Consider the following 15,306-nt stretch of genomic DNA (forward strand, 5'->3'; position numbering starts at 1 on the left):
GTCACCTTTGAATGGAGTTTACCATCCAGAGTTCCTTTACCTTTTACTCAACTGGGACAAAGCTGTAATCCAAACTCAGTTGGGGGATGCAGGCTTGACCCAAGTTGGGAAGGTGCTGGTGAAGGAGCAGGATCAAATCCTCCTCATACCAGCTGGCGATTGGACGATTTGATCCTGCAGGCTGCAGCTCCTTGGCTAGGGTCTTCTCCACTCACCAGTCTTCCTTCTGTGAGAAAGAGAGAAAAAGGCACGAAGAAGCTTCTCCCCATCCACACCCCAGGTAGCAGCTCTCTTTTGCACCAGGACAAAGGGGGAATCATGGCAGCACTTTCCTCACCACAGAAGCTCTTTTTGATTAGGTTGTTGCTCACCTCAGAGTCACTGCTGTCTTCCTAACAGAGCCAGGGGTAGGAGTGGCCTGATCATGCAGGGTGCTGCTACTCCACATGGAAGGTGCTTGTGAAGGAGCAACCTACAGGATTAATCTCTCCTGCTCTTAGACAGGGAGGACAAAGGACACAGAGCATCTCCTCCTTCCCCTGCCACGTCCTGACCACATGTTTAATTAGGGTTTTTAAGAACCCAACTTAAACAATTAGCCTTGTTCCCAAATTGATTCAGGACTGTTCCATGTGTCAGCTGGGGGACAGCGACACCCAGGAATGAGCATGTTTTGCACTCCAAGGAATGACCATGCTTTTACCTTCCCTTTGCAATGCATGCAAATGCACAAAGAAACTCTGTATGTGACTCAGGGTGATTCAGCTTAACAGATTAATTCAAGCCGTACTATACACGTGCCGTACTTGTGGATCTAGGAAAACAAGCAAGCCAAAGGTCAAATGCCGCAATTTCCCTTTAAAATCCTGACTCAGGTGGAATACTTACTGGAAAACTTTATTGCAGTTGTTTATGAGCTGCTTTCCCACAGTTATAATTTAAATCCTATGCAATGGAATGAAAGTTACACAAGGTAATTGTAATAATATTATTATTATTCAAGCCAGCACAAGATGCAGGGTTGATCATTGGGTTGATCTCTCTCTCACACACTTGCACACATATTAATTTCATACATACCTCTTCAAATGCTCTTGAGCCTTTCCCCTCAGTTGGCATGCAGATGTGAAAGACATAATGATCCTGTTCAGTTTTTTAAATTCAGTTTCTTTTTTAACTGAAAATGGCCGTAAAGAATGTTGGCCCCATAACCCAGTTGCAGCCCTCCTGTATCTTTTGTGTCACCCACGAAGCACATTTTAGTCTTCCAGCCATCAGTTTTTCATTTCTTAACATTGTCTTCCTTTGTAGAAATATATTTAATTACCACTGCTAACAGACAAATCTACTTTACCCAATTTCTCCTTCTCGCCTTTGAGCATAGCTGCCAGGGCTGGTTCCTTCACCACCACCAACTTCCCCTTTTTATGGTCTCCTGTGCAATTGACAAGGTTGGGAGAAATGCCTGTCGATTTCACTGACAATATTTTATTATGTTTTTATATATGTTGGAAGCCACCCAGGCAACCCAGACATATGGGTGGGATATAAATAATAACATTATTATTCTTATTTTTATTCTTCTTCTTATTATTATTGAATAGGGCATCCCTGTTTTCATCAGAGAAATGTTGGAGGGTATGGGTTCTGGCAAGCAGAATTGAAAGCAAAACACATTCCCCCCCCCAATCAAAATATCTCTCAAAGCAGCACTCTTTACTGTCCTCAAAACACTCACACCCTTCTATCTGAAGTTAGAGAGACTCCTGGAGATATCTGAGACAATTTCTTCTGACTAATCAGCTTTCTGTACCACTCAAAAGATCCCAATCCAAAAGTATACTGCTATGGCCAAGTGGTCCATCCTATCTATCTCCAGACATAAAAAACCAAACATTTCCAAAATCTTGGAAATCAACACCTGTTTAGGACTGCAGTCTATCAATGCTATGGTCCTATATACTCTTATCTGTGTGTAATTCCAGTTGAACTCAGTGGGACTTTCTTTTGAGTAGACATTAGTATGGGGCTGCACTGTAAAACTATCACCCTTAACACACTTATTGTGCAGCCCATATCATGTCTATTCAGCTTTGTTGAATTCAAAGCGGTTTACTTCCAAAGAAGTGGATTTCAGCCTTACTAAGGAATATATCTAATGGAAAACAGTGGGAGTTGCTTCCTTTAAATGAACAGATAGGGGATTATGCTGCAAGGCTGAAATCCTATGCACAATTACCTGGAAGTAAGTCCTATTGAAGTTACTCAGTTAGACATCTCAAGCCACAGATGGAGATGCTAAAATATTCCAGTTCAATTGATTTGCAGATTGCACCCTTTCAGTATTTCTCTAGGGTTAAATAACCACCTACTTATTTCATGCAAGTTGGATGTTGGAAAAGTAGCTTTCAAGATTCAGGACATGGGTTTATATTACAGTGCCAGTGAAACACATTCATAGAAATGAAGCAAACACATCAAAGGATTGGGAGACCTAATGTAAAAATCCTCCTCTGTCACTGCCTTATTGTGTGGTGTTGGACTCATTATTCTAGTACCCTTTCAGTCCAAACTACCTAAGAGGCTTGAGGTTGCCCACCAGTGATTTAGATGTCAGACAACAGGAGGTAGGGGACGATCCTTGAGCTGACACCAACCCTCAAGGAAGGATCAGAAATACTGTGAAATGGTTTATCCTCTGCCCGTTCCCAGCATGAGAAAGATAACCTTGATTATCAAGTATTAAACACAGCTGAAAGGTCCAGCAAAACCAAGAAGGAAGTACTCTCCATGTTCAGATATCTTGGTGTGGATTGTCCAACAAGGTGACCAAAGTTTATGTGAGTCTCCAAACCAAATCTGAATCCAGATTGAAATGGATCTATATACTCAGCTTTCACCTGAGATTAAAATCTGTGACCTGTAAGAAGCCAAGGGAAGCTCAGTATTCCAACTGGGTGAAGGAGCTCCTTGTGAATCCTAGAATGATTCATAACCATGGAATGTATACATAATTTTCTGTAATTGATATCAGACATACAGTGAAGATTCACCCTTACTCTATTTAATAAACTCTCTTAATTGAAGCAGGACAAAGGCTAGATGAGATGATAAACTGAAAATTTTCCCTCAGGGCATCTTCAAGTCAAGTATTATGAATGGGTTATTAGTATGGGAGGAACAGCAAACAACGTTGCAACAGGAGGCTTATGCAATAGCAAGTGTGAGCTTGTCATCTCCCTGACTATTGGCTACAGCAACTATTCTTGGAAGAATAAGAGGAGAAGGTGACACAAGAATGTGCTCTTTTCAGCTCTAGAGACACTACCATCATGGTATTCATAACAGAGAAAACAGCAAGTCTCACTTTCCAGATCGTGCAACTATGTGCTGGCTTCTGTCTGATTTATGTGCTGATTAAATCCACCCAGTTGTATTTCAAGAGACAAGGATTGCTCAAAACTTTGGAGAGTTTCCCAGGTCCTCCTAGCCACTGGCTCTATGGTAATGTTCACCAGGTAAGCAAAAAGATAAAGTCTACAGGTATGTGTGTGGATAATGGAGCTTGGAAGAGATGCTAGATTAGGGTGAATTTTGGGTATAATGGGGGCATGGTTTGACTTGTGTTTTAAAGACTTTTAAATTGTTGTCTTTTTAAATATATTTTTTTATTAAATATTTCTTGGTTTACAAAAGTATGTGCAATGTCTCTTTTTCAAGTTGCATTTTCTACAGGTCTGTTTCATTTGTTGAGACATTAGTGTTACATTAGGAAGAAAAGGGGGGAAGAGGTGGAGGGGGCCATGGTGGGTGGGGATGGGGTCAGGTGGTGATGTTTCTATTTTAAATTGGTCTCTTATGGAAATGTTGTTTATGAGTGGTTGTGGCTTCCCTGAATCTTTCAAACGGACAAGTTTGAAGCATTTATGAAAACAACACCTGTATATGGAGAGACTGTGCAAGGAAATGGGCAGACCTCTTTGAAATGTGCTTGGTACCCCATTCATTTCCTATGGAAGAGAATGAGGTACATGAAAGGTCTCAAATCATTTCCCCATCTTAGGTCATGCATCACACTCGAAAGAGACGGGAGTGCAACTAAAAATGGAAATCCTATCATTGCAGATCACCAGTCATGCAGAGGAAATGAACATAATGCAGAACTGGGCTGAAAAATTCCCTTACGCTTTCCCCAGGTGGTTTGGGGGTTTTATTCCTGCTGTAGTTATCACTCACCCTGATTACGCCAAAACTTTATTTAGCAGAAACGGTAAGTGTGTTTCATTGAGGATAATTCATTTTTTTATATGTAGGGTGGCCATTTGTGCATCAACAAAAATGAGGAGATGCATAAAACTTGCACGTGCAACTTTAGAAATGATTACTATAATTTAAATAGAAATACATTTTACCATTGTGGGGGTGGGGGTGGGGGTGGACTGTGACCAGGTGAATTATGTGTCTGCTATCTGGGTGCCAAGTAACTACTAACTTCCTGCTCTTCCTTCTCAAGATTCTTTGTCCTTAAACCACATTTGGACCAGAGAGGTGCTTAAACAGAGCTTGCTTCCAAATAGACAACTATCCTCTGTAAAGGTCCACATGGCCACGTTATTAATAAGTTTTTAATGTTGGTTGTTTTTTATTATTATGCTTTTAGTATTTTGTTGGAAGCTGCCCAGAGTGGCTGGGGCAACCCAGTCAGTTGGGTGGGGTAGAAATAATAAAATTATGATGTTGTTGTTGATGATGATGCCCCTATAGATATAGAATGCTATTTTCTAGAGAACATGCTGCAGACTCTGCTTCATGTCTATAATACTAATACTAATAATTAATTTATACAGCAACCCCCCAATGTGCATTCAATATGTGTGCAACCATGGACATGCACACTGTGCTGAACCCAGAAGTAACCTGAGAATGTCACAAAAAGGTCACAAAAATGGGTGGTGTGGATCGGGGTGTTTGATGTTTCAAATGTACACGATTTCACTTAATCGCACAATGCCTTGGAATGTAACCTCCATGTAAATGTGGTGTTTGTGGGTGTTTTGCCTGTACCCTACCTTTCCCCCTGATCAGAAAGTTCAAGGGGACTTACTGATAAAAACAAAAACCTTTATGAATCTTAATCACAGATAAAAGATTTCCAAAACCTTTATGTGGTTAAATTAATGGATGTGGGGCTGCCATGATAAGGAAATGTCTCACAAGGGAAAGAATGAAAGGTCTATAGCTTTTGTGGTACCACAGAGGAGGAATACCACAGACCTTAGACCTGGCTTGCCATAGTTCATACATACATCTAAATAATACTGATTGCCATGCATAACATGTGTAAATTTTTGTGGCTGAAATTTACTGTGTCTCTTATTTTCCCATTAAAAAACAAAACAAAAAAACTTAACAGATTTCCAACACAAGTGCTGAAAATGTTAACTCTTGCTGTAAATTTAAATTTGTAACACTGATTGGTATGTTTGACTTTTCTAATTTTCTAGATCCTAAAGCTAAAGAGATGTATGAGCGCTTGGTTCCTTGGATTGGTATGTGTACGAGTTACTTGTCTATGCGTCATTGTCATTTACAGAATACAAGGGAATTGCAATCTTAACTGCTGCGACCTGTCACCCAAGCCTTAACTTGATTTGTACTCATAGGGAGAGGACTGCTTATCTTAAATGGACCCAAGTGGCACCAGCACAGGCGATTGCTAACACCAGCTTTCCACTATGACATTTTGAAACCCTATGTGGCACAAATTGCAGATTCAGTCAAAGTTATGCTGGTAATTAACCTATTCTCACATTGCAAAAGAAATGATATTATAAATCTCGATTCTGTATCAGTTATTACTGGGAAGAATTACCCCAGTCCAGTTTGTGTGTGCATTCAGCCAAATGGTAGCATGTCATTCAAAATACTCAGCTCTGTCAATGAACTAATGGAGACTATGCCTTATCAGTTCCCTCAGTTCTGTGCCCAGGCACCTTAGACATGACCCACATTCCCCCACATGATTGCCAGCAGAGAAGTCTGTCTTTCTTTGAATTTCCAATGACTCATCTGTACTATGTGTATTGCATGATTGCCCCCTGCCCTACATTTCATATACAGTACAGTAGCAGTTTGTGCACAAGTAGCCCCATGGTCATCCTGAAACATAGTAGTGCAAAAGAACCCAGAAATCTGTTGCACACATATATAATGAGAATTCAACATATTGCATTTTTAAAGCATTAAGCTTCCTCATCTGTTTCTCACATCAGGATAAATGGGAGAAGCTGATTGCAGAGGACCCCACAAAGTCTCTGGAGATGTTTGACCATGTCAGTTTAATGACTCTTGACAGCATCATGAAATGTGCATTCAGTTACAAGAGTAGCTGCCAGACGGAAAGGTAGTACTGTCAAATTAATACTATTGAAGGTTCTTGGTATCTGTATGTCTGAAATATTCCATTTTTCTTTTCCTCCAGAGAGCTGGATTATTATGTCAGTGCTGTGCATGATATGACCCTCCTAGTGTTTCAGAGAGTCACCTCAGCATTGCTTCAGAATCAGCTCATCTATTCATGCACCCCATCAGGATGGCGCTTTAAGGAAGCCTGCAGCTTGGCACATCATCATACAGGTATCTTACAAACATTGGCAGATTCTTCTCTTCTTCCTATATGAGCTTTATCGAAATGGATTACTATAAGCAAGTCCTTTGGTTCAACAGGACATCTAACTAATAACGAGTGGCATAGGACCCAACTGCTAGGGGCTTCCAATGAAATCTCTGAGGGGGCTCCCCCGCCACATAGATAGGCATCACCATTCAAGTGGTGTGCATGAGCCGCATCATATGACTGATTATGTGCAGTGGGGCTTACCTGTCCCCCCCCATATTATATTCAAGTTGGCACCTGTGGTGGTCCCACCTGTGAAAAGCTAATAGTTCTGGCCTGTATCCATTGCTTGATGTTGAAAATCAGTAGTGTTGGGATTCAAGCAAACCTGCCTGAGAGCATCTAAGCTGGAAGTTCTGGAATCTCTTGCTCAAATACTCTTTTGTACGGGGTCACTGGGTGCAGGAAAAGGGTCTCTGCTGGTGTTCAAGAGCACCTCTTCGTTGTTGCTTTACAAGTTCTCCTCCAAAATTATGCAGAAAGACAACTCAACCTTTGTAAGCAGTATAAATTATGCAATTTAAGGACATTGCCATATTTTACTTCTTTTGCATAATTTACACTGCAATGCGGTACATGTCTACTCAGAAATAAAACCCATGGCATTCAATGGGATGCTCTCAGGTAAATGAATATAAGACTGCAGTCTTATTTTCCTTCTGGTACTCATGGGAACAAGCCTTGCTACTCCTCGATACACACCATGAGCATCAAGCATCCTCTGTCCATCCCTAATAAGGCTTCAGTGTCCAGGGAGATTATCTGCAATCAGATGGCACCTGCTAAATTATGGTTGGACCTAATGCAACATTTTAAGGTGCAATCCATACCCTCATGCTAGGAGAGCTGGATGGGACAGAGGTCTCCCTCCACCCTTGGAGCATAGCTGTCAACTTTCCCCCTTTTTTAAAAGGGAAATTCCCTTATTCCGAATAGGATTCCTCGCAAGAATCCCACATGCCTTGGAGGTGTGTAAGTATCACTCCACGGGTGTGAGGCTCCCTGTTCTGTCCACTGAAGGTCCTTCTGCCAGTGGTAGCCTGTGGAGGGGTTGAGCTGGCATAGAATTCACAGGATCCCGGACTTCCGCTTTGGGTGGGAGGAAGATGGCCGAAAATTCCAACTCTCCCGAGTCTCACGGGGTAATTAGGGGCTGAGATGGGAGTAAATCAGCCTCCCGAAATCTTCCCAGGATCGGTGGGAAGAGCTGCCTCGTCCGCGATGCCCATTAACCCTGTCCCGACCTCTGAGGAGGGAGGGAAAGGGGGGTTTGGACGCATAGCCCCCGAGAGAACTTCGGCTCTCCCTGACGCCACTCTTCCTGCCCTGGGTTCCAGGACTTAAGTGAATAATTCGGTAATGTTTTGGACTTGCTTCAGACAAGAAGGAGAAGCGATATTTTGCTTAAAAATCCAGCCACCGAGAAGATAAGAAGAAAAGAGGACTGTAACATTCTATCGGTATGTGGGAATTGAATGAAGGGGGGGGGGAGCCTTGCTTCATGCTATGGAGTTTGGATATTTCTATGGGCAAAACCCCCCTTGAAGAAACGCTCTTAGTATTTACAAGTGAGATTGGAGATAAACTGTGTGGAAAGGAATTTACGACATAATTACACCCCTGGCTGTTTGGTTGCCTCTTTACCTCTGTTAGAGACTTAGCCGACTTCTTGGAGTGTCTGGAGTGATTTATGACGCAGATTAATTAGAGGTCGACTGCAGCAGATCGGGCTGTGAAAGTCATAGAGAGTGGAAATGCCATAAACTTTTTTAAAATGTACGGACTTATATATGGAAAGGCTCCCACTCTTGGAAAGACTTTGAAGCAGCCAGAATGATTTAAGCAAGCGCAAAATATGGAATTCATCGAAGTTAAGTTAAGATGGCGACCGTTGAGATGGGACTTTTGGATAAGAATGAGAGGCGCCGCGCCAGGGGGGTGGAAAAGAGTATGGACATAAAATCCACACAGTCAGGATGGATTTTGGTTGTTTTATCTCACTTGTGAAAGCACTCAGTGGCATGAAAAAAAAAATGAAAAGAAGGACAACATCAGAAAAGAGATGGAAGACACCGGACTACGGAAGGCAATGAAATTAAGAGGATGATCGAGATCCTGATTGTCTGAAGCAAGGGAAGTCTTAAAAGAAAAATCTAATAATTCGGCAATTTATTTGGACTTATTTGGACTAATTGGGTTATATGGATTAATTGATATTTATAAATATATGATGTGATTTTTATGATTGGAAAAGTTAATAAAAATGATATGGAAAAAAAAAAAGAATTCACAGGATCCCATGCCAGTCCCACTTGATAGCCTCAGGCCTAGTCACTATGTCAACTGCATACCCAAATCAGGCTTCTGCCTTGTGTTTGAAGGACGGGGCTGGGGATACCATGGTGGCTACATGACTCTCTCATGCCCTTCCATTGCCTGATTGCGCTGCCAGTTGTATATTAGCTGCATTTTAAAGTAACCTTCATTTTGTATATTTTAAAATATTTGCCACCTGCCCTGAACTCAAGGGATAATATGGGGTTAAAGTAATAATGAGAAAGAAATGTGATATGTTGATGTAACTTTATTTTGTAATGGTAGAAAAAGTAATTGCAGAGAGGAAGAAATCGCTTAAGAATGAAAGGGAACTTGAAAAGATCCAGAAGAAGCGACACTTGGATTTTTTGGACATTCTTCTTTGTGCCAAGGTAAGAATTTATATGAAGCAGTTTAGCATCCTCTTTTACAACAGGCTCACAAAGCAAACAGCTGGCCAAATATTTAATTAAATATAGTTCACCTTGATCTTCTCTTTAACAATTGCACAGAAAGGACATTTTTACCAGGTCCATTACTGTAGTACTAATGATGGGAAAGGGTGACAGCTCTGGCCCTACTTTTCAGGGGACTACAGAAGTGTCAGCTTCCCCTTTGTCATCTTTTTGTATCATTTTATGGGCTTTTCGAGTCCACAAGAGTTACAGATTGGGGGGAAATGGACAGTGAGGTTGAACTGCAAAATTGTTAATCATGCCAAAACCAGATGGCTGTGGTTACTTCCTGCTCAAGACACGGAGGAATAATCCACTATGCGGGCCACTGAAGCAGAAGCCAATCTGTAGAACAAATATAAAAATTCCATTGCTGTGACACTTTTTGGTCTGGTCTGGTGTTTTCATTTACATTTCGTCTTCATGTCTATTGATATAAAACACAACCACACTATTTTTCTTTCAATTCTCAAGTTAGCTGCTGATTACCTATCCCCTACTTTGTCAGGATGAAAACGGAGTTGGGTTGTCTGATGAAGACCTGCGCGCTGAAGTGGACACTTTCATGTTTGCAGGCCATGATACTACGGCCAGCGGAATCTCCTGGATCCTACATTCTATGGCTCAGCACCCAGAGCACCAGCAGAAATGCAGAGAAGAAATCAAAGACATTCTTGGGGATCGAGAGGACATCCATTGGTGAGATCAATATTGTTTGCCTTTGATGCCCCACCCCTGAGGGACTTAAACTGAGGGCCAAACTTGATGACCTTGAGAAGAATGTTATGGAAAGTCTTCCTACTCTTTTTGAAAACAACAGCAGCAGCAGCAGCAACAACAACAACTGAAAAGCAGCTGAGGGAGGCTGTTTCAGAGAGTTGGGTGGGAGGCATTTCTTAATCCATGGGTGGGGAATTTCTCATCCATGGGCTTTCCAATTTGGCCTTTGAAGCCATTCTGCCTAGGCCAGATCAACCTGTTACTCACCTGACATCATCCCCCAAATCCCCAAGAACCCAACTAAGATTTGTGATATGATCTCTCTCCAGTGACCACTTGAGTTAGTGGTTTTTATTCCCATCGTACAAGGTGGTAGACATAGGTGCCAACTCCTTGGGGCCCTGGGTGCCTGAGCAACCAGAATATCCCCCCTGATGGTGCCAGGCACCCACAAATTTCAGTGCTAGGGCCATGCATTCATGGCCCTTGGCACCTATGGTCATGGGGCCAAGCTGCCACTCCTGGTGGTAGAAGGGAAAAGAAAACCCATGCCTGGATATTTGATAAGGTTAACAGAATGCTTTCCAGATGTTGCACTGCTATCAACACTCAGTGTTTTGCCAGCAGAAAGTTGAATTGCTTTTTTTGCAACTTTCAGGGATGATCTTGGCAAGATGACCTATATCACAATGTGCATAAAGGAGAGTCTCCGACTAAATTCTCCAGTTCCGGTAGTGTCCCGACAGCTGAGCAAACCCATTACTTTTTTTGATGGACGCACTTTACCTGAAGGTTTGCATATTTTCTTTAAGAGCTAAATTCTGTTTTTCATTCCCTTCTGCTCACTGTAGAAACCCTAACCCTGAAATTAGATTGCAGCTCAGAACTTCAGTATAAATCCAGGGTGACTAGACTGTGAGCCTTCAGATGTTGCTAGACTGCCAACTTCCACGAGCTGCATTGATTATGGCCAGGCATGATAGGGGTTGAAAACCAACCAGAACTGGAGGACCGCAAGAAGCACCAAAAGAGGAAGTACAAATAAATATAGATCATTTCTCCAGTCACCACTTGGTTGGTAACAGCAATTTACAACATGTCTAAGTCCCTATCAGGGACTGGACAGAGGCGGTTCAGGTAGGTAGCTGTGTTGATCTGACGCAGATGTAATAAATTAAAACATTGTCCAGTAACACCTGACAGTCCCTTGCAGGGGGATATGTGCACATACCAACGCAAGGGCAGAAGAAAGGTGGCAGAAGCAGGGAGCTTCCTTCCTCTGGAAGTGGCTGGGGTGCCTGCAGCTACACCAACATCCTCCTTGTGAAGAACCATATACAGTATGTGAAGCACAATAAAATGAGGTTTACCTGTATTTGTTAGTTTGGACTTTGATTGCAGGTTTTCTAATTAACTGCTAATCCATGTAGTTTGCATGAGAAATCCATTGTTGAAACCACTGTATGCACATAAAATCATCAACAACAGAAACATAAGCAAGAATCTGAAGAGCTATTTTAATCAAGCCCCTTGATGATATGAGGTCCAAAACTCCTTGGGTTCATTGAATTAGTTGTTAGTCTGTGATCTTTTGGTGAGTTCCAGTTCACTCACAATTCTAAAATGTTGTAATCATTGTATTCTCCTGTTCTTTCTTTTACAGGATTTAGAGTTTCAGTTGCCATCCATTGTATTCATAAAAACCCCAGTGTATGGCAAGACCCTGAGGTAAATAATTCCTTTTAAATAAGGGAAAAGAATAACCACAAAACCTGCAAGTGTCCTGGAAAAAAGGGACATCTCGTTTTTCCCTGCAAGAGCATGGCGGCCATTTTGGGTGGTATGATCTTGCACCATTTCACACTGAGATCTGGCTCCAAAAAAGCACTTTTGTGGGGCTTTTGGGGGAGCTGTGAGAACACAGATCCCCCAAAAAGCACATCTTTTGGGGCTCCATGGTCTTGTGAGGGTCACATGACATGCATTGGAGCATGTCCTGGTTTGGGGACTCAACATCTGGGAGGGTATATAACTGTACATTTATGTTCAAGCATCCAACTATGTTCTGAAGTTCTACAAGGCTCTAGGATGTACATGGGCCTCTGTGTGATGGGGCAAATGTGCATTCACATAAATCTTCTTGTATAGTTTAATTGTGGTTGGTTTGATTTTAGTGTTTATATAACTGGCTTTTAGTCTCTGTGAACCATATGGAAGCCTATATTGCCATTAAATGGTGGGCATGTATTTGGTATCTATTTGCATCTCAAACTGCACTCCCCACAGATTTGCTCTTGATTCCTTTTAGGGTTCAGTTAATCACTAAAACAATAAGTATGCTACTGTGATTAATGAAACAGATTTATGTGGCAAAACATTTTGGCTTCCACCTTAGCAGTTGACAAGGGCGGAAGCTGAAGCATTTTGCCACATAAATAAACCTGTTGTGTTAACCAAAGTAAGATATATCTAGATGTGGATATAGATCATCATGATGATGGGGAAGCTCTGCATGCTCACTAGCTTTTCAGATCAATAGATCTTACTCTTATTTTAGGAAGCTCCAACAGCTGCCTACAAGAGTGCAACGGAAACCTAGAGGATGCAAATTTAATAATAATAATAATGATAATAATAATAATAATAATAATATTTTATTTATACCCCGCCCAACCGGGCTCAGGGCGGCTAACACCAATAAAATCACAACAAAAACATAAAACAATTCATTAAAATACAGATTAAAATACAATTTAAAATTAAATCTAAACTGCAGCCTCATTTTTAAGTAGCCCACCAATCACACCAAAAGAACGAAACATCAGGGTTAAACTGAAACCAACCCAAAGGCTAGGTGGAACAGCTCCGTCTTGCAGGCCCTGCGGAAAGATGCCAAATCCCGCAGGGGCCTGGTCTCTTGTGCCAGACTGTTCCACCAAGTCGGGGCCAGTACTGAGAAGGCCTTGGCCCTAGTTGAAGCCAACCTAGCATCCTTGTGGCTCGGGACCTCCAACAAATTATTATTTGAGGACCTTAAGGTCCTACCCGGGACATACCAGGAGAGGCGGTTCCTTAGGTATGAGGGTCCTAAGCCGCATAGGGCTTTAAAGGTCAAAACCAGCACCTTAAACCTGACCCTGTACTCCACCGGGAGCCAGTGCAGCTGGTAAAGCACTGGATAAATGTGGTCCCGTGGCAAAGACCCCGTGAGGAGCCTGGCTGCGGCATTCTGCACCTGCTGGAGTTTCTGGGTCAGCTTCAGGGGCAGCCCCGCGTAGAGCAAGTTACAATAATCAAGTCTGGAGGTGACCGTCGCATGGATCACTGTGGCCAGATCAGGGTGAGAGAGGCAGGGGGCCAACTGCCTAACACGGCGGAGATGGCAAAATGCCACCTTTGCTGTGGCTGTAACCTGCACCTCCATAGAAAGTGACACCCAAACTCCTGACAGAAGGCGCTGGCACTAATTGCACCCCCGCAAGAGATGGGAGTTGGCCCCCCGACCCAATGTCATCTCGACCCAGCCAGAGGACCTCTGTCTTCGAAGGATTTAACTTCAACCGGCTCCCACGCATCCATATAGCCACAGCCTCCAAGCACCTGGTCAGTGTGTCCGGGACCGAGTCAGGGCGGCCTTCCATCAATAGATAAATCTAGGTGTCATCAGCATATTGATGACAACCCAGCCCGAATCTGGGCGAGAGGGCCCATAAAGATATTAAAAAGCATCGGGGAAAGAATTGCGCCCTGCGGAACTCCACACACCAAGGAGTGTCGCAGCGACAACTCCCTCCCGAGCGCCACTCTCTGTCCCAGGCCTGAGATAAATATACACTTCCCCATCACACTTGAAACAACAGTGTTTCTTTTTTATACATCCCTGAACAATATGCGTTATTTAAAAGGTAAAGGGACTCCTGACCGTTAGGTCCAGTCGCAGATGACTCTGGGGTTGCGGTGCTCATCTTGCTTTACTGGCTGAGGGAGCCGGCGTACAGCTTCCAGGTCAGGTGGCCAGCATGACTAAGCTGCTTCTGGCAAACCAGAGCAGCGCACAGAAACGCTGTTTACCTTCCTGCCAGAGCGGTACCTATTTATCCACTTGCGATTTGTGCTTTCGAACTGCTAGGTTGGCAGGAGCAGAGACCAAGCAACGGGAGCTCACCCCGTCGTGGGGATTCAAACTGCCGACCTTCTGATTGGCAAGCCCTAGGCTCTGTGGTTTAACCCACAGCACCACCTGCTCTCCTATAAACCCTTCTCTGGTTTCAGAAGTAATGCTGCAGTTTACCAAGCAAGAACCATTAATAAAGTACCCAAAACCTTGCTTACTTTAGGTATTTGATCCTACGAGATTCTCAGCGGACAACCCATCTCAAAGACATCCTCATTCATTCATCCCTTTTGCAGCTGGATCAAGGTGAGTCTGAAACACACCCTTTTTAATAGCATTGACTTTTTTAAAAAAAGGAGAAGAAAAGTTTGTGTTTTGTCCACAGGCAAGGTCTACTGAGCATGGCTTTAAGAATTATAGGAAGAAAATGTGTGCAACAAATATAGAGAAAGTTTTGTCTTTCAGAAGGCTGTGCAATTTATGCAGCTCTTTTCTCAGGTTAAGTGTGGGATTCCCAAATTAGGCAGAAAGTAGGTATCACCCATACTCAGTGTGCAAAAGATCACGGACTACTACTTTGACCTCATTTAATATAGACAGAGATGCATTTGAATTTGATCACTTGATGATATTCATAGCCACTTTCCTTTCCCACTCTGATTAGGAACTGTATCGGGCAACAGTTTGCTATGAATGAGATGAAAGTAGCTCTTGCTCTGACACTGCTTCGCTTTGAAATCCTGCCAGACCCATCAAAGCTGCCCATTCCTATCCCTCAGATTGTCCTGAAGTCTGAGAATGGGATACATCTCTTCTTGAAGAAACTTGACTGATATATCAGAGAATTCTATCAGAAGGTGCTTCTTCCTAAGTTGGTTCCAAGATGGCGGCTGTATGCAAAAAACTTGCCTTCGCCCAGACTCAGAAGATTTTTTTGCCACTTATTTGCCAGAGGATTTTTCTAGCAAGGGTGCTTTTGAGAAATATATTTTGTATACTTTTATGTTGGATTTTAAAGCTGATTG

General features: G+C 42.6%; 1 protein-coding gene across 1 annotated transcript; it reads left to right on the top strand.

Annotated features, from left to right (window-relative positions):
* Positions 1-3,311: 3,311 nt before the first annotated feature.
* On the top strand, positions 3,312-15,306 carry LOC117048415 (cytochrome P450 4A2-like). Its single transcript, XM_033152211.1, has 12 exons — positions 3,312-3,518; positions 4,126-4,270; positions 5,505-5,549; positions 5,664-5,791; positions 6,273-6,403; positions 6,482-6,636; positions 9,278-9,384; positions 9,956-10,146; positions 10,826-10,959; positions 11,831-11,895; positions 14,505-14,587; positions 14,946-15,306. Exons 1-12 carry the CDS (start codon positions 3,333-3,335, stop codon positions 15,112-15,114), a joined length of 1,539 nt encoding a protein of 512 aa, XP_033008102.1. The 5' UTR covers positions 3,312-3,332; the 3' UTR covers positions 15,115-15,306.

This window comes from Lacerta agilis, chromosome 6 (genome assembly GCF_009819535.1).
Source record: "Lacerta agilis isolate rLacAgi1 chromosome 6, rLacAgi1.pri, whole genome shotgun sequence".
NCBI classification, from domain to species: Eukaryota; Metazoa; Chordata; class Lepidosauria; order Squamata; family Lacertidae; genus Lacerta; species Lacerta agilis.

What these genes read in the sequence shown, in the direction of transcription:
- LOC117048415 (XM_033152211.1), top strand. Translation starts at nt 3,333, where the DNA reads ATGGTATTCATAACAGAGAAAACAGCAAGTCTCACTTTCCAGATCGTG. An exon ending in TGGACGCACTTTACCTGAAG is followed by an intron (nt 10,960 to 11,830) that starts GTTTGCATATTT and finishes TTTCTTTTACAG; the next exon opens with GATTTAGAGTTTCAGTTGCC. An exon ending in CCTTTTGCAGCTGGATCAAG is followed by an intron (nt 14,588 to 14,945) that starts GTGAGTCTGAAA and finishes CACTCTGATTAG; the next exon opens with GAACTGTATCGGGCAACAGT.